Source organism: Impatiens glandulifera, chromosome 1, assembly GCF_907164915.1.
Source record: "Impatiens glandulifera chromosome 1, dImpGla2.1, whole genome shotgun sequence".
Taxonomy (NCBI): Eukaryota; Viridiplantae; Streptophyta; class Magnoliopsida; order Ericales; family Balsaminaceae; genus Impatiens; species Impatiens glandulifera.
The window spans coordinates 16,125,701-16,147,925 of NC_061862.1; the positions used below are offsets into that span (position 1 = coordinate 16,125,701).

Below are 22,225 nucleotides of genomic sequence, written 5' to 3' on the forward strand. Positions count from 1 at the left end.
AAACAATTTTTTATATTAAATAATAACAAAAAAATTAAGTTGATATTTTCTATATTTTATTTCATACAATCAATTTTAATAAATATATTTTAATTTGATTATTTAAATATATATATATATATATCAAACTCTAATATATCAATTTTTATTTTCGATTCAAATTGAGTCTGAACATTTCAAATCAGTTTAAACACTCAAATCCTAATAAACAATTTGAAAATTAGGTTAATAATAATTTGATCAAAATAAGAATACGAGACTTTCAAAATTTGATGACCAGATGGATTGTAATTACAACAATTTTAAATTTCATTGGCATAAATTTGGGTAAAACCATTCTTACTAGAATATAAACTGCAGACACCTGTTTGTTTGAAATATACTACAACTGGAAGCAATGACCAGAAACCTAGGAAGTTGAAACCCTAAAAAACCTTAAAAAATATGACAACTAGAAGTAATGACAAGAAACCTAGGATTCAACAGCAAAAACAAGCACTAGGAGTTAAAGACACTGGCAATAATAAGACGATTTTGGTACATAATGATTGTGCAATAACATATTTTCAAGTTTCAATTAGACAATTGATGAAAGAAATAACTGAGTGTGTCAACATAATATAACAAGACATAAACAAACAAGAAAGTCATGTTTTAGAGGATGCATACAACTCCGATACTATTATTACACTCACAAACACGAAAACAAAGGAAAAAAGCTGATCTTTTGTCTATTTTACCCCTTTTTTAAATCTGCAATAGGATAAACCTGCAACATAAATTACCCATGTAAGACACATCTAGATGAGTGATTGCTTCAACTGTTCCCAAAAAGGACCAAATAGCTCTGTTACCAAATTTAGCTCCTTGTTGGGTCAAGATAAAACTTGGGTTATTGAAAGAAAATTCCCATGTATGCATTTTTAGTAAAGCCAAAATGGTTATTAAGTTCCATAGATCCCCTTTGAAGAAGAATTATATACAACAAATCCCTAGTGATGATGATCTTTGACTTGGTTGTGTTTTGGGTGGAAGCAGCCATTATTCACCAAAAAGTCTGCAAAAGTTGTAGAGATTAGAGAACCTGTAGCTTTATATCATCTGTAAATTAGATTAACAATGCATTTTTTTTTTGTAATGGATTTTATTGAATTGGTTCATGAATAGAGTGTTTAATGGGTCATAATTCTATCAATTTGCAAGTTCTTCCTCAAAAGACTTTATATTCATAAGCTTCCTGAGGCTTTTAGGACACAAAAATGAAAAAGGAACAATTTAAGATGGAGAAATATATATACCTTAGGGAAAATGCTGCCTCTTTATACTAAATAGACTTCAGAATATTAATTTAGGACACTACGTCGTTGGCCTTGTCATCGTTGATAAACCACGACCAACAGGAAGAACACCGTGTAGGCCTTCAACTGATTCTTCTTCCACCGGATCTGCATAGTAGGAGTATTTCACATATTTATGCACGTTAAATAGTACAAAATACTATAAACAATCCTAAAGCTTAGTATGTATGCGAAGGAAGTATATGATATCTCAACTCAAATGGATTCATTAGCAAGGAATAAGATTATTTGACAAAATTGAAAATTAGGTATCTAATATCAAATTTCAAGTGCTCAATATTATATATACTAACTAAAAAACATTGTGGAATATGGATGTTACATGTGAAATTCATATATATTCAACAAATTAAGATTTTCATTAAGTTGTATTGACTTAAAATTTTCTACTTGTTCCTAGTTACATTTTTTTTTTTAATTTCCTCAACTATATTTTCTTAATTAGTCCTTTATGTGCCTATTTAAGCAAAGTTTCATGTGATAAACATCCAAGAAATACAACATATCTTCTTCACTAAATTACTTCAAGTACCAAATGACTAAGTAAAATATAATAAACAACTTGACAAAATAATCAAAGCTTATTCAGAGCAAGTGCTTATTCATGCACTAGTTAAATGTTTTCAGCTTAAGATAGTAATCTTGTTTCTTTTATTTTCTTTGCTGTTTTGTATTGTCCCTTACATCTCCTTCTCGGAGCCTTTTTATGAAATTGAACTTGTTTAAAAAAGAAATGAGGCAATCTTAGTTGTTTTTACACTCAAAGTTTTTACCAAATAGGAGATGTACCTGGGATTGCTTCTCCAGCCTGCGCTCCGGCAACTCCAATGCAGGTATATAAGGAATTTTCATCTATTTTCAGCTGCTCATATGCAAGGTAAATATCCCTAATAGTGGCAGCTTCATATAGAGAAGTAAGGTCCTTAATGCATGAAATGTCCTGTACACAGTAAGAAAAATGTAGCTGTTATAGAAAAAATCAACACTATTATGATGAAAGTAGAGGTACAGTTTGTAACTCAGTTAGCAGATGCATTAAGGCTGCAAAAAATAGTCTAAAATTGAAATTATCACCTTTCTTGGGATAGAAGAGGACTGTAAGTGAGCCAATAAACCTAGCCAATATACGTTCGACTTGGATTCAGCTTCATGTCTCATAAGCAATGTCCGCTTTGCCTGTTTAGTAAATTGGTTTCAGTATTACTGTCTATCATAGAATAATTCACTCCAGAGATAAACATTTGTCTATCCTTATTTTGCTTTGTTGAGGATAATATCCTTTGTATTTTTTCAATAAACTTGCAACTGCATTTTGGTCATGTGTTTAGCCTTTTAAAACATGGGAAACACCATGGAAACTTACCCGGTCCAACTCTCTTGGGGCAATTTTGTTGCTATGCAATCCTCTAAGAACATTTTTGCAAGCATCAACAGCTTTATAGACCTACAATTGCAACACTTTTGGATAAGGAAATTCTACGTACGGGAAAGACAAGATTGTCTTTGGTGTAAACATTAATTTCTCCGAGTACAAACCTTAGCTGGGGTTGAAGTTACTGAGATTACATACCAACCAAGCTTTAGCCGATCAAAAAGGTTTAATTCAAATGATACATCATAAGTTAATCCAAGAGAATCCCTGACTGTTGTAAAAAGCCTATAAAAGAGAATTTTTTAACATTAAAACGTTGTTAAATTTCTCCAGGAAATGATAAAAGTAATAAAAAAAACTATTGCTGTCATACTCATAGGACCAAATTATCATAATAACCTAAAAATACAACATATAGCATAAGAATCTAAGGGTACAACCCTACCCAATCACTTCTGTGGATTTTGAAGTAAATATTTATGCACTTCCAAGAACTCATCTTTATAGAGTACAAGGAAAAGCAATAATTGCAATTTGGCATTGATTCGCAACAATGTGACCACTTAATGTCATATTCATAACTAGAACTTAGAACCAACAACTACAAAATAAATCCTTCAAAATGAAGCATAACAACAAAAGTATAAACATAAAATTACCTTGAATTTATTATTTCAGCCAGCAAGCCCATTGTAATGGCAAAGAACAGTGGATGACGATGGAACTTTTGGTGAAGTTCACTATTGGTATTATTCTTCTCAAGAATTGGTTCATCGGGTTCAGGTAGCTCATCTGCAAAGAAATATAGCATATCAACTGTTTGTTCTTTGCATTAAAGAATGTAATCAACAGTTTGTTTTTCACTAGAACCTGCATAATAGAAATCTAGTAAGAATATCATGATAAATTCTAGATATATGGTATTCCACCCCCTGAACATTGTTCTTGTTTTGACTTTGCCCCTCAAACCCAACCTAATTGCATTTGTTTGCCGCAACATGTTAAATATCTTGATTTTACCCCTACCCTAACCAACAAACCCTGCGAACGGTGTCAACCCACCAAAAATCAAAAGATTGACCTTAGAGTAAAACCAAGAGGTTTCAAGTGTTTGAGGGACAAAATCAGGATAAAAAAAAAGTTCATGGAAAAAAAAGGGCTGAATTATCTCTAAATTCTATAATTATTGGACTCTATCCTCATGCGGTAAAAATAAAACAAGAATAATTTGGATAGAGAAAATATCATCAGACATATAATTCATAATTCACCATCATATAGTGATATGTTCCCAATAGTTTGAAAAAGGTCTTCTCCATCAACACTAAAACCCCAACGATTTGGAGCAGGGCCTGCTATATATGCACAAGCTCTTTCATCAGTATCCTTCAGGAAGACCTGCCAAGTAACATAAACTATGTGGTCAGACATCCACAGGCTGACATATCAACAAGACGCACTGTATCGACTACTTTAAGTTATGCATGTTATTATATGGACAAGAACTTCCAATGAAAAATAAAAAGCATCACCTGTTGAAACTGTAAATCGGATGGAGATGGTCTGAATTTGATCGGGCTGAAGTCTTGAGCTTCTGTAGTACCTCTTGTGCCTTTAACAGTACCCAAGTAATCGAGAATACAAGACTCAATGTCCTCAGCAGAGAAGTCACCAACAATGCTTACCTAATCAGTAAATGTAAGCATAACTTAAGCTCTATAGTTCTTACACACAATTTTATTAAAAAAGCATGGCCAAAATGAAAAGGAAGAGAATTAAAACCTCCATATTATCACCAGCAAACTGATTCATAACAGCATTTCTCACAGTTTCCAAGTTGAGGTTCTGAAGTGATTGTGGTGTGGGCTCCACAAAACGCTCATCTTCATTCAGCATAGCTAACATGAGCTTGTGAGCAGTGGAGCGCTCTAAGCTTTTGGGAATGGAACGATAATAAGACAAGTAAAGCTGTACTGCTCTATCAAAAGCATCATCAAGCCAGACGCTATGCTGCATATTGACAATAATGATTCATCATTTCTTCTGAATAGTGTTATTGATCATCATTAAGAATGTAGACAAACAAACCAAGAAGAGAAGATTAAACCCAGAAAACAAACTTGACCAATCGGAAAATATCCTTCAGACATGAGGCTAGATTTCAACTGGACAGAAGCTAGCTCTAGTCTATCTCAGAGTTTAAAAAAAAGGTCCTCAATGTCAGAGACAATTTACAGCAAATAGATGTTACTAACCACAAATAGTACCACTAAGGAAGGTAACTAATACCACTCACATCTTACTTTTCACAAAAGAAAACTACAATCAGTCACATCTTTATTCAGATTCCAATCAGTGGGTAAAAATGATGGTAATTCTTCAATCATTCTTTATCGTGACTGACAGTAACATCCCACATGCAATCACTTTACACCGAAGTCACCATGGAGAAAAAAGAGAAGTAATGAATAACTACACATGCATATAGTTCTCAAACATGACTATGCATACGCGTTATACACAGGATGCACAAAAAAACAATCTACCAATCAAAAAGATATCAGGTCATGTTGATAACCAAAAATTTCATCAACACTGTTGGGTGAATGATGAGCTTACCTCAAGCACCATGTGGAGGAGTTGGAAAGCTGCCCGCATTCCATTGTCTCTCAAAGTAAAACGGAACTCCATACAAATAAACTCTTCAGTGGACTCCAATGAGCAGTTTATGAGGTGATTGACACAGAAGAGCTCAACCTAAAGAAGTATATAGTGTGAGGAATATGTTTCCAGTGTCCGCAAATAAAGGGATTAATGAAAATTGTTTTGTTCATTTCAAAAAGAAAATTTAAAAGTTCACTAATATGTAGGACTATTATCAATAAAACAATTTCTCTGATTCTCTTGAAGTTTAGGTATGTTTATTGAGAAATATCCTAACAGTTTCCATAATTTTTCTAGGAAATAGTTGTGATCCAAGAGCTTTTTTACTTGTATCCTCACTATCTAATTACTTCTGTTAGTTACTAATGTAAGACCAAGGATTGTGTGTATCTTGATAAAACAGTAGAAAGTTATTTCCATTAAAAATGAAGTATACGAGTGATTCCTAAGAGACCAAAGGTCAAAAGTTCGATTCCCACTTAGAACGCCTTAAGTTGAAGTAGGTGTCATGACTGTGGGGGTCATGCTAGCATCTTACATTATTAAAAAAAAAAAAATTATAAATGAAGTATACAATGTGATCTATAAGCTTTAATATGCTTTTGTTGTTAGGTTTTGTTTTTGCTTTTGTTACAGTTTTAATGATTTATGTGTTTTGGTTGTTTGTTGTTTAGGTTGAATTTGTTTTGAGACAGTTGTAGGGTAGTTGTTGTGTTTAAACGACGTTTTGTTAACACGAAAGCAGACTAATAATTTTGTTTCATTCAAAAAGCAAAAAAAAGAAAGAATTGTGATCTATAAGCAAACACCAACAAGAAGGAAACTGTGATCCATCAGCAAAGGTTGCTTAGGCATTAAGCTTCCAATCCATAAGGATAGGCTCATCTTCTGATGTTTCACAATTAACTTGTTTTTTGCTAATCCATAATTAACCTGTTGTTTACCTGTTCCCTTGAGAAGTTACCAACGCGGCCACCTTCACTTAATGTTCGAACACCCAAAACCACAGAACCTCTGGAATCATTCGTTTCAGCTGCTCGTCCACCACCCACTATGAGTCGCATCACACCACCCTTGGCTTCCGTTGTGGATATCTGAAGGCGGTTTGAATATGTGGATAAGGTCAGTACATCACCACTATAATCCAAATGTAGCAAAGAAAATACTATAAAAGAATCTTGGCCTTGAAATAGCACAAATTATTCTACTACTATCACTGGCAAATTGCATATAGTGCTGTTCATATCAACAAGGCTGTTAAAGACTTGTCATTCTTCCAATCGTTTGAGGAGTCAAGCTTACCCTCATATTGCCGCTCACTCTCATTCAGGGAAAACTTTTCCATATTTTAGAGATTGAAAGCAAAATTTCATTCTCAGTTCATATTACAAATTATACAGAAGTTACTCTATGGTAAAGTCAACCCTCCAGCATTTGTCTCACTCATTTACATGCCAATTCTCCATAATAGGTTGATTTGATGATATCCCTGTATGGAACCAAACAACTAACCCTTCTTTTGAATCGTACCTTTAAATATGTTAATATTGCTGAAGCAAAATATGGCATTCCTCATTTTGTCCAAGTATCTAGCTTACAGGTTATCTCATAATACCATCTAAAAGTGCATTTGGATCACTTGCCTTGTAATTCACAGGAATTCCATTTGAAAGGCGCCTCTGAACAATTCCAGTTTCTTCATCATATATTTTAGCATCATTTCCTTCTGGAGGAATGAAAGACGGATTACGTTGTGATCTTAGTTCCTCAAGTTGTAATAGGGGTATCAACTCTTTAGGAACCTCTAGCTGCAAAGAAAGACGTAGTACATATGTAAAGAACCTAAGCAAATGCCAAATACTAAATCAAGTCATTAAACTAAATATCAACCAAGTAACATGAAGAAAGGGGACCTCTGGCTCAGGCTCTATAGGCTCTTTTAGCCCTGATTTGATAGCATTGGTGATTTCAGTCGGTGTTATTTTAAAGTCAGTTTCCCCCAGTCCATCAACATGAACCTTCTTTGGAACACACGCAACAATTGCAGCAGGAAGTGGAGCGGATGGCTCTCCAAAATCCGAGATAAATTCTAACACCCTGGCGCCAATGGAATTAACCTAACAAAAAGAGACAAATAACAATAAAAAAAACTGTCTTAGAGAGATGCAAGCAATGGTTTTGTTGTAATCAACAAGTTACATTTCAATAATTTGCTTGATATCCAATTAGTTGACTCAGCACTGATTCATACAAGTTCTAGAATTCTCATGTAGGAGAGTTCTTAGAGTATCCATAAAAATATAACTTGACTACATGCTATTTAGATTCAGCCATGGAAGATGAGCAAAACATTTGACATTCTTGACTTAAAATGAGAACCAGTAGTAAAGTGTTCATTTCAACGAAAAAATTGCTGCCATGTCTATATTCATAAGCCATACTTGAAATGGATTGTGAAGGGAAAATATCTCCACTACTAATTAGTCAAAGATGGTCTGATTTAACAAGAAATAGAAGTTAGATACTCCCTTTGTCCCATTTGGCGATGATATTACTTTATTATTCTCTTCAATCAAATAGAAGACTTTTTCATTAAATAAAAATCTTATCACCTATACCTTTACTACAATGCCCTCCAAATTTCTTTATCAACTAAAACATAGAAAATTCTATGCACAAATTTTTTACCACTAACTTAAAACATAATATTAAACAATGTAGGACTGAGGAGAAAATAAAAACTTTGCTCTGGTCAACTCTTACTCCAAGTCAAGCTGGAATTTGTAACAAGAGGAAGGAATCCAGTTGTTGTGGAGCCAAGATCAAATATACAGAGTCGATGAGCACTCACTTATCAATAATAACATGACTTACTTCTTCAAGAGTCGCTGTTTCAGCAACAGCAATCAAGCATTCATGCCCTTGCCTTTGATCCATTACTGTATGACCAAGGGCATCACTTTCCATGATGAAATCCAAATTATCTACTGAGGCAACGTTATCAATCATGGCTGCCAGCTGTTCACTATCTTTTAACAGGGCATCCATATAGCGTGCTAATTCACCTTGAGTAACGCCAAACTCTTTTAGTCGTCGAACCTGCATTTGGCCAGAAAAATGATCAACTTACACATGCAGAAATTATGTATTGCAAGAAGTCTTACAGACAATAAACATCACCTCAGAACACCATAGTTTTAGTCTCATTGAAGAAACAAGTTGTCAAGAGGTGGAAAATCAAATAAGTTATATAACAATTTTTTCTACTTTGTACTTTTCATGTTATAACTTCCCTCCTTGGAAGTTATGGTAGCTTATTATTGAGAAATATTTACTTCTTTTGGAAACCTTCTTGTATCTTTGAATCCCAACTTTTGCAGTTATCATTTACACAAGTTTACCTTTTCCGAAAAAAGAAGAAGAAACCAATGATAGAATCTTTATTGAAAAATATAAATGGTTATGTTACACTACCAAGGTGTGTAGCATATAAGTAAACCAATGGACAGAGATTTCATTAATAAAAAAGGGCAGCCCCTCTAATTTATTTTTTTGTGCCTCTATTAACAAATGCAAAGAAAGGGACCAGAAATGCAAACAGAAAAAAACTGCAAAAAAGTGTGCATCAAGAGAAAATGCATTAACTATACAATATAAATGACTATATGATTAAAAAATTGTAAGCACCTCCTGAACGGCTACTTTGATTGCGTTAACCCAATTCTTTGGTTCAGCATTTACAGTTAGAGTAGTGACTGTGCAGCCCTCTCTTCCAGAATCACTGTGATCCAACTCAATTGAAGTGAATGGTGGATTTGAGCTCTGAGAGTCAGAGAGAGAGAGAGAGAAAAGCGTAAGCAAGATAATTTTAAATAAAAATTAATTGTTGCAAACTTAACTCTAAAACAAGAGAAAACCACAAATGAAGAAAATGAAAAGATGTATTAAACTTGGGCAGATAGAGAAACTATCAATGAGCCAATGACAAATACTCGTTCATATGAAACTTCACCTTGTATCTGGTGTTAATCCGGAAATGCAGAGCTGAAAGGAATATCCTCTTCATCAAAACAATTCTCAGGTCACCAAATGTTTGAACCTTATTAACTGGGATCTGCAACAAAATTCACAAGCATAAATTCAATGACTTGTAAAGAGAAATGGATAAACACATGCAATATATATAGAAGCTTAATTATCATCACACATTTCTTTATTTAGACACATGCAATATACATAGAAGCTTCATTATTATCACACATTTCTTTATTAAACACTGACAAAAATATTACACCAAAACTTTAATTTCCCCAAGAAATCACTCCTGTTACATGAACAAGCAAAAGAGGTTAAAACCAGTATCTTTTCTTCTCTCTTTCCATCGTGTAAGTTGTGAACACGAGCACATTTCGTGTTCACACCTTTACATGATATAAGTCTTAAAAGAAAGAGTTAAAGCCAGTATATGGAATTTCAAGTTTTCAACAGTATAAGCTCTCGCTAGATAACACTGTGTTGCCATATTATAGAATCTACTACCGCTTTTTCAAAAATAAATTATAGAATCTACTACCGAATGCCAACTTTTACATATTAATTCATGTTATCTATGTTGGAATTTGATATATGACATATTCCTACAATTATAAAATTGGAATATCTCATAAAATAGATGTGATATGATTTAGAATAGTTACATGTCACTTGATATGATTAGAATATTATTACCTTATGATATTCTCTATATAGATTATTTTAATTATGTAAGTTAATGATACTTCTCTTTACTTTTCTACATATTTTATCAGTTTTTGATATCTAGTTTCTTCTGTTGCCTTCACCTGTGTCAGACGTAGCCACTTGTGGAGGGCTTCATTACTCCAGTTACATGGTTAGAATGCTCTAAACTAAGCTTGGAAAAAGTAATTCATAAGCGCGATAAATTTTGAAGTTGTGACTATCAGAGAGCATTAGGTCCAAAAGAGTCAATTCAGGAAAACACTGAATATCACTTTTCTTTTCGTTTTTGAAAGGATGAAATTCATTAGTCTGTATTTCTCTTGTTACCTTGCAGAACATATTAATTGAGAAGTTTTGAAGCAACTCATGCTGAAAAATTTGTGGTAGCTTGACATTTTTCTGGTTTTCCGGAATGGACCAATTATGTACAACAGGAGGCCTAACTGCATGTCTTTCCCTCTTAAAATGCTTCGACTGTTCTATTGAAGCTGATGTCTTGTCCTGGGACAAACTGCTAGCCAACCCTGCTGCAAACTTAGGAACAAGAAAACTTGCCATTGCACTTAGTCCACTCGGTGTTGGTGCCATAGATGTCTCAGTTTCCATCCCAACCTGCCCAAATACAGTCTACAAGGAAATAACAGCATTAGTCAATAAACAGGCAAGATATATAACACATGTGACCATAGTATAGAAGTGTGTGATGTCATAAAAGAACATGGAAGTACAGATAGTTGCTAAGAATTAGGTAACCGGTTTCAATTCCTGTCATTATTTTCCCATCTCTCTAATGTAATATGATCGCTCCTCGCGCTTATAATTCCCTTTTTCTAATAAAAAGTTGACCTTTTCTCAAAAAAGATGGGAATTAGATCACTTACTTCAATTTGGTAAATTGTTTTGGCAATGTTATCAATATCTCCCACAATGTATAGTGTAGCGTTAGCAGGAAAATACCATCTCTCATGGAATTTCCTGATTTTATCTGCATCCCACTTTTTAATTTGCTCCTCTAGTCCAATTGGAAACCGCTTACTAAGCTTGTTCTCAGAATGTAAATGTTGCAGCAACTACATCAAAGAGGAGGAAACAGGAAGAAATATCAAAACTGGCACACTATCAACAACAATAAAATTGAAGCACATATTTTCCACCAAAATATATCTCCAAGATTAAAAAATCCATGTCTGAATGCTGAATACCTGGCAATCGACTCGATATTCGATTGTATTCATCATTTGCAATTCAGATAATATAGCACGTCTCTCCTTCTCAACCCGAGAAGCAAGAAATTTTGGGCTAAAAGCTATCTGCAAATATCAAAATGACATCTTGATCAATATATTCAACAGCCATTTTTTCAAAGAAGATTAACCCTATGGGTATGAACAAAGAAGCAAAGAGAGTTCAAGGAAATAACTGTTGCAGATTTAAAAGTTTTGAAGAAGAATCAAGGAAACACACCTCATTTAATGCATCAAGAACAGATGGAAGTAGATCTTCTTCGGGATCCTACAAATACATCAATCAATTACATGATATCCATTTCACAAAAAAATATAAAAGTTACTGCCACTCTACATTTTATAGGCGTGCAAACAGGCAAATAAATTACAAGGTCTACTAGAGATTGGACGAGATGAAACAATAATAATAATAACAACAGAAATTAGTACATGGAAAGCCAAAAACCACAGGCAGTTCAAATAACTCGCAATGGAAGCATAGACAGGTAGACCGTAGACCATGGATGGGTTATACAGGCTAGATAGATGCATATCTGGTTCAGAGGTTACTAATGACACAGAAAAAAAACTGTGATTATGACACTGTTCAATTAAGCAATGTATGCAGGGAATAATGACTTCTAGTGGTAACAAAACAGGGATTTCAGATGGAAAGACCACAAACCTTTGTCCTGGTTGGAGAGTGTATGTGAAACACGGTATGATGGAAATCTGTGTAGGCATTTGAGCGTGCCCCAGTTCCAAGGAGTTTCTCACGCTTTTTACTCCCAAGGAATGCAACATGTTCAATCATATGTGCAATTCCTTGCTCATCATCTTCTTCATCAATAGACCCAACATGAACTTCCATGTGTGCTTCAAGCCTAGTCAAGGATAAAAGAATTTAATGCTAGCATAAATGACAGGTTGACAAAGGAACATTATTCCCAGAGAGAAAGAGAGAACAATTCAACTTAGGACAACATGATTAAGAAGAACACGCAAGCATTATGCATCTTATTTCTTAGATATTATCAAATGCGACAATTCAACATCAAAAGAGGAAGCATAATCCCATACCACATGAAATTCCTTCAACTAGGTTGTGCCACCTCAAAATCTTATTCAACTTTATGTTGTCATATTGGATATATTCAATCCAGCATTAAAAATTTGTAATTTTGTAGCTTCTATGTGCAATGTAACATACTAAAGATGCCGGGGAAGATACACTAACTACTTCTGCCAACAGATAAACTTACTTTCCTACAACCCCCCAGAGGTTACTTGTATTATACAAAGGTCCATAGTTGTCAATAGCGCCCGTAGCGCTAGCTATAGCGAATAGCGTAGCGTAGCGCCCCCTTGTAGCTATAAGGCGCTATAGGCTACACACTTTCAAATAGCGCCGCCTTTCTAGCTATAGCGCCCATAGCGCCAATAGCTATAGCCCCCTTATAGCGCGCTTTTAAAAAATATATATATATATATATATATTATTTATTTGACTTTTTCAAATTTCCCAAATTATCTTATTTTATTTCCTTATTTTATTATTTTTTCCTTATTTTTTTTTATGACTCTTCGTCTTCTCAATGTTCTTTTATTTTATTTTATCTCTTGTTCTTTTTTCTCTTAAGTCTTTTCCAATTCTTCTCTTTCTCTTCTCTTAAAAAAGTGAAGAAGAGAATGATGTCAAGCATTATGCAATTTCAAATGAAGAAGATGATCTCGATCTTGATGAAGAAAATGATGACAATGAATTTTAGATTATGTTTTGAACTTGTTGTAGTTTAAGAATTAATGGTTTTTATGTTTTAAACTTTTAATTTTGTGATGTTTTTTATTTTTGATATTTACATGTTTTAGCGCTTTATTTTCAAATAGCCCTCGCTACGCTATTCGCTTTACGCTATAGCCATGAGAAGCTTTGGCGCTATTTAGCGCTATACGCTATTGACAACTATGCAAAGGTCATGAGAATTACTGAATTACATGTGTTGAAATTGAGTTGATGGGTCAGGCCCAAATTTAATAGGCCCAACTAACTAAAGTGTCAAAGGCTTAAGTTTGTTAAGTTTGTTAAGTTAGTTAGGACAAGTTGTTTATATATATATATGAGTAATTCACACAAGAGTGTAAGAGATTTAAAAGGTGTGATTGATATATATGAAGAACGAGGTGTAACTGAAACGTTTAATTGTGATAGTGGAATCGAGTTCGTAACAGAGCTCGACGGAGACGTAGACCATCTTTTTTGGGTCGAACTCCGATATCAAATCTTGTGTTGTTTTATTGGTTTCTTGCTGCTATATTTCTTAAGTTCTTTGATTGATTAGGAGGGAAATTCCCTACAGTGGTATCAGAGCTCGGTTTGGGCAAGATTAGAATCAATCTTGAAGAATCTTGAAGAATCTTGGAAAGGTCTTTAATGCTGGCTAGTGATACGGATAAGGAAGATTCCGGCTCAGGCGCAGAAAAAGACAAAGTGGACAAGGTTCAATATTATACAAGAAAGAGATCAACACAGAAAACGGCACCTTGGGAATTCCAGTGGCAGTCCATCTCAAGCATGAAGACTGACATTGACAAGTTCGATGGCAATGGAGATTTTCGCATTTGGCAGCGGAAAATCAGGGCTCTCTTGGCACAGCAGCATCTTCTGCGAACTCTAGAAGAACCAGTCTCGTGGCCAATGGAGATGAATAAAGATCAAAAGATCGAGATGACAGAGACAGCGATTGGTACAATCATTTTCCATCTCTCAGATTCTGTAATTCGGTTGATAGACAATGAGAAGACTCCGGCATCGATGTGGAGGCGCCTAGACGAGCTGTTCCAATCCAAATCTTTGATTAACAAGATTTACTTGAAGGAAAGGCTGTTCAGTTACAAGATGATGCAAGAAAAGACTCTTACTCAAAATCTTGATGAGTTCTTGAAACTCAATATCGAGTTGGCAAACTCAGGCGAGAACGAAGCAATGAGCAATGAAAACCAGGCAATAATCATCCTCAACTCTCTTCCCGAATCCTACAAAGAAGTCCGTAATGCAATCAAATATGGACGAACAAGTATCACTCTTGAAGAGGTGATTTCGGCATTGAAGTCGAGAGAGCTGGAATTAAGAACAGAAAAGAAAGCGAGTTCGAATGGTGAGAATTATATGGCCAAAGGGAAAAACTTCTTCAAAGGGCAACCTCGCACCAATAACAAATCGAAAGACAAGAAAAGCAAAACATCACAATCAGAATCTACGGAAACAAGAAAATGCTATCATTGTGGAAAGGTTGGTCATCTTCGAAACCACTGCTATAGCTGGCTAAAAGATAACAAGAAAAAGCAAGTGGAGACTAAAGAATCAGCGAATTATGGTGATGGCTATGATAGTGGAGAGGTCTTAATGGCGTCAATGGAAGATACTAAGAGGGACTGGGTTCTTGATTCCGGTTGTACTTTCCACATGACGTACAGAAAAGATTGGATCTCTAATTTCCAGAAACTGAGTGGTTGCAAGGTGCTGATGGGAAATAGTAATGCATGTCAAGTAGAAGGTATTGGAGATGTCAGCATAAAAATGTTCAATGGTGTTGTAAGAGTTCTGAAACAAGTCAGGTTCGTGCCTCAGCTGTCACGAAACCTCGTCTCTCTCGGGATTCTTGATGACTTGGGATACACAAATCAGATAGTGTCGGGGAAGATGAAGATAATGAAGGAAAACAGGTTAATGATGCAAGGTATCAAGCAAGAAGGTTTGTATCAGCTGATTGGTGAAACTGTGTCGAGACAGTCTGCACTTGTAGTTTCAGATGAAGACAAGAAGGCCACGATATGGCATCGGAGGCTTGGTCACATCAGTGAGAAGGGTTTGCAGATTCTCAGCGACAAGAATATATTAGGCTCAGATAGAGTCAAGGGTCTAAGCTTTTGCGAGCATTGCGTGTTAGGCAAACAGCATCGGCAGAAATTTAAGACCGGGGTTCACAAGTCCAAGGGCGTGTTGGAGTATGTCCATTCAGACTTATGGGGTCCTGAGAAAACATCGACGCATGGAGGTAACTCGTATTTCTTGTCAATCGTAGATGATTATTCTCGTAAAGTATGGGTTTATCTATTGAAACACAAAAGTGATGCTTTTGAGAAGTTCAAAACATGGCAGACTTTGGTTGAGAATCTGACAGGTAAAAAATTAAAGATCCTAAGAACAGATAATGGGTTAGAGTTTTGCAACGAAGTGTTTGATAGTCATTGTCGTGAGCTAGGGGTTCAAAGACATAGAACAGTTCGATCCACACCCCAGCAAAACGGAGTTGCTGAGCGAATGAATCGGACTTTGTTAGATAAGTCTCGATGCATGCTTTTCGGGGCAGGTTTGTCCAAGTCTTTCTGGGGAGAAGCTGTAATGACAGCAGCATATTTGGTGAATCGATGTCCGTCGACAGCAATTGAGTTCAAAACTCCTGAAGAAATGTGGACAGGTAAACCTCCAGATTTGTCTCATCTTAGACCATTTGGATGTACAGCCTTTGCTCATCAAAAAGAAGGCAAGTTAGAGCCAAGAAGTGTGAAGTGTGTGTTTCTTGGGTATCCTCAAGGAGTGAAAGGTTATAGGCTGTGGTTAAAACAGTCTGGTGGTTTTAAAACCATAAACAGCAGGGACGTAGTATTCAATGAAGAGGAGTTTGTGTGTCTCTCTCAGAATCAATCTAATCAAGGTGACTTGGGTAAAAGCGAGCAGGGGACTGGTCAAGTGGAGATTAATGCAGGGGATCATGGTCAGGTGGAGCCATTGATTTCAGATCAAAACACTGAAATGGTTGCTGATAATCAGGAGGAATTTACTGGTACAGATGTTGAACCTGTTGTGGCACAAGACGAGGAAATTACAGCTCAGTCGGAAGCTAGTTATCAACTCGCAAGGGACAGGGAAAGGAGGCAACCAAAACCCATCCAGAGGTATGGGTTCTCAGCTTATACCGATATGTTGGCATATGCGTTTATGACAGCAGTTGAGTTAGACAAAACTGAGCCGGAAGATTTCAAAGAGGCTTTGAGTTCTAGTGATAGATCCAAGTGGATGGAAGCTATGAAGGAAGAAATGAATTCACTTTATAAGAATTCAACTTGGGAGATTGTTCCAAGGCCTGTCAAACAATCTGTAATCAAGTGCAGGTGGATCTATAAGATCAAGGAAGGTATTTCGATTCAAGAAGGGGTCAAGTACAAAGCAAGATTAGTTGCTAAAGGGTTCTCTCAAAAGGAAGGAGTGGACTATAATGAGATCTTCTCACCAGTTGTTAAGTACAAAACCATTCGGATAATGCTCTCGCTGGTAACTCAGTTCGATCTTGAGTTAGAACAGATGGATGTTAAGACTGCGTTTCTTCATGGAAATTTAGAGGAAACCATCTACATGGAGCAGCCAGAAGGGTTCAAAGTTCAGCAAGAGAAGAACATGGTGTGTTTGCTTAGAAAGTCGTTGTATGGACTCAAACAATCACCAAGGCAGTGGTACTTACGGTTTGATGCGTTTATTACTCAACAAGGCTTTATGAGGAGTAGCTATGATACTTGTTTATACTTTAGAGGGAAGAATATACTTGAAGCTGATTATCTTCTGCTATATGTAGATGATATGCTACTAATCAGCAAAGAAGCTTCAAGTGTGAAGATGTTGAAAATTGTTCTAAGTTCCGAGTTCGATATGAAGGACTTAGGCAAAGCTGCTAAGATTCTTGGGATAAGGATTAAGAGAGACAGGAAGAATGGTGTAATGACTCTCAGCCAGCAAGGCTATCTCGAAAAGGTGATTGACAAGTTCGAAATTCGAGGAGCCAAGCCAGCAAAGTTGCCGATCACGAATCAGTATCTGATGTCGTCTGTGAACTCGGCAAAAACCAGGTCAGATCAGATTTACATGGAAAAGATTCCGTATTCAAGTGCAGTTGGGTCTGTGATGTACTCAATGGTCTGTACCAGGCCAGACTTGGCACATGCGATTAGTGTCTTGAGCAGGTTTATGGCGAGTCCAGGCCGTGAACATTGGCTCGCAATGAAGTGGTTACTAAGATACATAGCCTCGACTACTAATGTGGGGATATGTTACAAGAAAAGAAGTGGAGCAGATGTTAGTGTAATTGGTTACGTGGACTCAGACTATGCAGGAGATAAAGACTCAAAGAAATCAACTTCGGCTTTCTATTTTTTGGTGAACGGTAACTGTATCAGTTGGAAGAGCCAATTGCAATCAGTAGTGGCCTTATCAACAACAGAAGTCGAATATATCGCAGCAACCGAAGCTGTAAAGGAAGCAATGTGGATTCAAGGTCTGCTGCAAGAACTGAAGGTGTTCGAAGGACCTGCGACGGTGTTCACAGATAGCCAAAGTGCACTACACTTGTGCAAGAATCCCGTGTTCCATGACAGAACAAAACACGTGGATATCAAGCACCATTTCATTCGAGAGAAGATAGCACAAGGGGTGGTTTCAATCAACAAGGTTGGAACAGAAGATAACCCGGCTGATGTTGGAACCAAGGTACTACCTCTAAGTAAATTCAGACATTGTTTGGATTTGCTTAGAGTTCAAGAGATTTAGTGCAATGAAGGCTTCGAGCAATGAAGTGATGAACATATTCGATTTCACTAGAACAAGAGAAGGACCCTTCAACTCAAGGTGGAGATTGTTGAAATTGAGTTGATGGGTCAGGCCCAAATTTAATAGGCCCAACTAACTAAAGTGTCAAAGGCTTAAGTTTGTTAAGTTTGTTAAGTTAGTTAGGACAAGTTGTTTATATATATATATGAGTAATTCACACAAGAGTGTAAGAGATTTAAAAGGTGTGATTGATATATATGAAGAACGAGGTGTAACTGAAACGTTTAATTGTGATAGTGGAATCGAGTTCGTAACAGAGCTCGACGGAGACGTAGACCATCTTTTTTGGGTCGAACTCCGATATCAAATCTTGTGTTGTTTTATTGGTTTCTTGCTGCTATATTTCTTAAGTTCTTTGATTGATTAGGAGGGAAATTCCCTACACATGTATAATCAGACTAATGCACAAGTGGTAAGTTGATTACTCTATTTTTTGCAGACATATTACCTGCTTTGTGGAACTTTATTTGGTAAAATTAGATAGCGAAGTCCATTCCTCAACTGCCCTCTATGCAACTTAGAATGGGCAGGAAGTTCAGCTCTTAGAAAACTTTCTAAATCTGGGGCTTCAACTTCAGAATCCATAAAATCCAGACCTTGCTTTTCTAAAATGGCTTCTGGCCAGGTTGTGCTTGCAGCATGAGGTTCATCTGGACCTACAGCTGCTTGTCGAACACGAAATTGCTTCGCCTAAAAAAACAATAGATAAATTCAATAAAAGGGTTTTGAAAGTAGGCAAGAAAATTGTTGGCAACCTTAGGGAATAAAGTTTGTGTGGTAATAGACAAGTATATGAAGCTAACTTACACGGACATTATCAAATGCAAGTCTTGACATATGTAGAGGAGATTTATCTTTAAAGATACTTGTAGTAAATCTCTTCATGCTGAACACTCTTCCTCTGCAAAAGCTTGAGCAGCATTTATGTTGTCCAGGAAAACTTGCTCGAGTTGGCAACTGATCAAACGTATAAGTCTGATGTTTCCAGGCAAAGCACTTCTTCTTACGGGTATTTGACACTTCACATCCTCTATGAGCCTTCAATCTTCAGATGAGAATAATGCAGAAGTATGAGATTTGTTCAACAAGCAAAAAATAACAGAAGCCAGTATTGTGCACCATTATGCTTTTAAGGTTACTCCTACCAGCATATTCAGAGAGCAATGAATCTAGACAAAAATCTCATGATGATGTTAATTTCAAGTGCCGATTTAAAGAACACACAAATTCTGATATGTAGTATACTCTAGTGGTACATATAAGCATCTGAACAACAAGTTTTGGCTGAGTAAATCTGGAAAAGTGTAATTATTCAAAGAAACTCTGTGCATCTTGAATCTTCAGATTTATGAACTACTAATAGTATCAGTCTAGGAAAACAGTCAGCTCACATTACATGCGGCGTGACAAGACGAAATATTAGAGTCAGATTCCATAGGTGGAATCCTCCCACTACTCAGATCAACAAGAAGACATCAGAATTTCATTTTTATGCACTCTACCTATCACAGTATTCATCATCATTAGATTCACATTTCTGAACCTTCCTTCTTTACATACATAGCCACCAACTAATTTACTTTCTGCCAAGATCTACATGGCAAGTGGCAACCTTCTGTTACGATTTTTTTTATACCTATACTTTTATAATTCTTTCTCCTTCAGTATAGATCACTCGAATTAGTTTACTTTTTGTTTTAGGTTAAGTTATAATATAAGTTTTAGATTATTAAGCTGTCAATTAGTAGAATGCAAGATTGTACATGTAGAATATTATAACATAAAATACATAACAGATTAAAATATAAGGAACTCAGATTAGCAAAGATAGATACAATTTTAAGAAGTACCATATTATGACTTAAATTTTATTTGTAATTTTGTATTAAAGACATAAATTAGTAAGTATTCAAAACATTTAAGTGTCAATTTGACTCATTGTTCAGCTTGAGGTTCCTATTTGAATAAGGTCTCATTTTTTATTTCAGTCTTTCATTTTTGGAAAGAAAAATTGTATACTTATAGAGTTAGTACTTTAGTCAAAATTCTACTTGATTTCATAAGTTTTGACTCTCACTTTGAATGCAAATGAATTTCAGATCCAGATCTTAATATCTCGTCGAACTGGAGGTCTCAATATTGATTTTCAGCCAAATTTATGTTATAACCTTTAAAAAATTCTAATTATCTCTATATTTCTCTTAAAAATGTATTGTATATTTATTATAATTACTAACATACTAAAAAGAGGTATAAGACATGAGAATATTGAGAAAGTAGTCAAATATGATAGCTTGTATTAGTGTCTGGAGTTCTTTCTTTCATGTGGAAATGCTACTGAAATCTTAAATTTTCCTCTTCAGGAATCCTCTCAACAGAAATCTCCCACCCAACAACCATGCAAATGCAACAAGTTTGGAAAAGGGATAAGTATTCGATAGTAATCCAAAAATCAAACCAGATTTAATTATTTGTATTTCTACGTAATAAGCAATCTGTTAGCACAACCCCATCTCCCTCACTATACATGGTTGAATGAACATAGAAAATTTCCTTGCATATCAGTTTTTTCTTGGCAGCCTTTTCTTTTGAGCAAGCATGACTATCAAAGTCACCCTATTTCGCTGCAAAGGTAAAAGAAAGTGTTTGCCATGATATAAAAACATTTTCTTACATTCATGGTTACTTGACATTGAGAAGTAAAGGCAATAACAAATCATCAGTGTTCAATGAGAACAACATATGCCTAACTAAACTAACTTATTGAGAGAATTTCTGGAAATTCTCCACCATGCCTAAATACTATCACCTCAAGTAAAGCTAAAACACATGATTATGCATGCTCAGTATGACTTGATCACTGATCAGCAAAAAAAAACATCTTTTAAGATGCAGCTAGTTTGTTTCTGACAGACCCATCATTCAGTAAGGAAACCCATCAAGTATTTGAAATAAGCTATTCCCATAGAGAAGACATAAAAATCAGGTATTTCCAGAGTAAAAAGATTAACTGGAGAATCTAACCTCTGTGGAAGAAAGGCAACTACACCTTGCCGCCGGGCGGCAGCTAATTTGGTAATAGGCGGATATGCAGGATGTGAAGGTGAAGGTTTTATGAAATGGAAACGACGATTAGTGGTGAAATTAACATCTCTTGTTCCTCCTCCTCCCCCTGCTGAAGAGCTGCGAGCTTGAGGAACGATTGCTGTGGCTGAAACCGAGGCGGCCATCATTTGCAACAGCAATCAACCACAAGTGCAATCAATTTGCTTATGAAATAGCAACTGAGGAGGATACTCCTATAAGAATTTGAGAATGGATTATTATTATTAACTCAGAGAGAGAGAGAGGAAGAACATGAGAGAGAGAGAGAGAACTTGTGAAAACGCAAACAGAAGAGTGGGGCAAGCAAACCGAGGGTGAAGCTTTGCAGGCGGAGACTCGGATAACAGCACTCCAACCTTTTTTTTTAATTTTTTTTTTTTACAAATTAATTGTTATAACTGGTTTCTGTAAAAATATAAAAAATAAATATTGTATTTAATTAATCAGAACATTAATTAATATATAATTCATATATATATTATTTAAATGAATCTTATATTCAATTTTTAATATCAAATCTCTATAATAGATTAGTTCCAATCAATTTAAATTTTCACGGTTAAAAACTTCTTATACCATTTTATAAGATAAGATATTAAATAAAACACTCTCCTTACATAGACACTTATATATTTTTAATAAAAAAAATAAAGATTTTTCTTATAAAAAAAGAAAAATATTACTAGACACATAACTCGCATGCACACTTAACCAAGCGTGGAACTTATCGTTTAACGGGCTCGAACCCAGGACCTCTCAAGAAACTCTTGTTGCCATTGGGCTAGAAAATGATATAAGATCTCTTGGGCTTACGGCTTAACCTCCTTAATTGTTAAATTGATGTTGATAAAAAAAATTAATCAAATTAAAACCTTTTTTTATTAAAAAAAAAAAGGGACTGTTGAAATTGAGCTACTAATTATTTAATAAATAAATTGTAAAAAGAATGGTCAAAACCATGGTAAAAAAATTCCAAATTTGAAGTTTATATTTAATGTATAAAATGTGGCTAAAAAGGTTTACACGTAATCACCTTAATTTGACGGGTTCCGTAATTGTATCAAAGAGGTACACTGTTCGTTCACACATTTAAGATATTTTT

At 35.4% G+C, this 22,225-nt stretch overlaps 1 protein-coding gene across 2 annotated transcripts; it reads right to left on the reverse strand.

The window, feature by feature from the left end:
* Window positions 1-589: 589 nt before the first annotated feature.
* On the reverse strand, window positions 590-21,428 carry LOC124919521 (stromal processing peptidase, chloroplastic). 2 transcript variants are annotated; one of them, XM_047459774.1, is made up of 26 exons: window positions 21,043-21,428; window positions 18,826-19,063; window positions 18,467-18,708; window positions 12,046-12,244; window positions 11,599-11,646; window positions 11,337-11,444; window positions 11,016-11,204; window positions 10,462-10,761; window positions 9,407-9,508; window positions 9,082-9,216; window positions 8,269-8,493; window positions 7,308-7,511; window positions 7,038-7,202; window positions 6,339-6,488; window positions 5,350-5,487; window positions 4,513-4,740; window positions 4,263-4,415; window positions 4,002-4,128; window positions 3,390-3,522; window positions 2,895-3,015; window positions 2,722-2,802; window positions 2,433-2,534; window positions 2,148-2,298; window positions 1,299-1,445; window positions 855-1,057; window positions 590-769 (listed from the first exon to the last, which is right to left on the reverse strand). In XM_047459774.1, the coding sequence occupies exons 1-24, from the start codon at window positions 21,249-21,251 to the stop codon at window positions 1,357-1,359; spliced, it is 3,837 nt and encodes a 1,278-aa protein (XP_047315730.1). In that variant the 5' UTR covers window positions 21,252-21,428; the 3' UTR covers window positions 590-769; window positions 855-1,057; window positions 1,299-1,356. The 2 variants fall into 2 exon arrangements, with proteins under 2 accessions (XP_047315730.1, XP_047315729.1); XM_047459773.1 differs by having other exon boundaries at window positions 590-1,057.
* Between the last annotated feature and the right edge of the window lie 797 nt (window positions 21,429-22,225).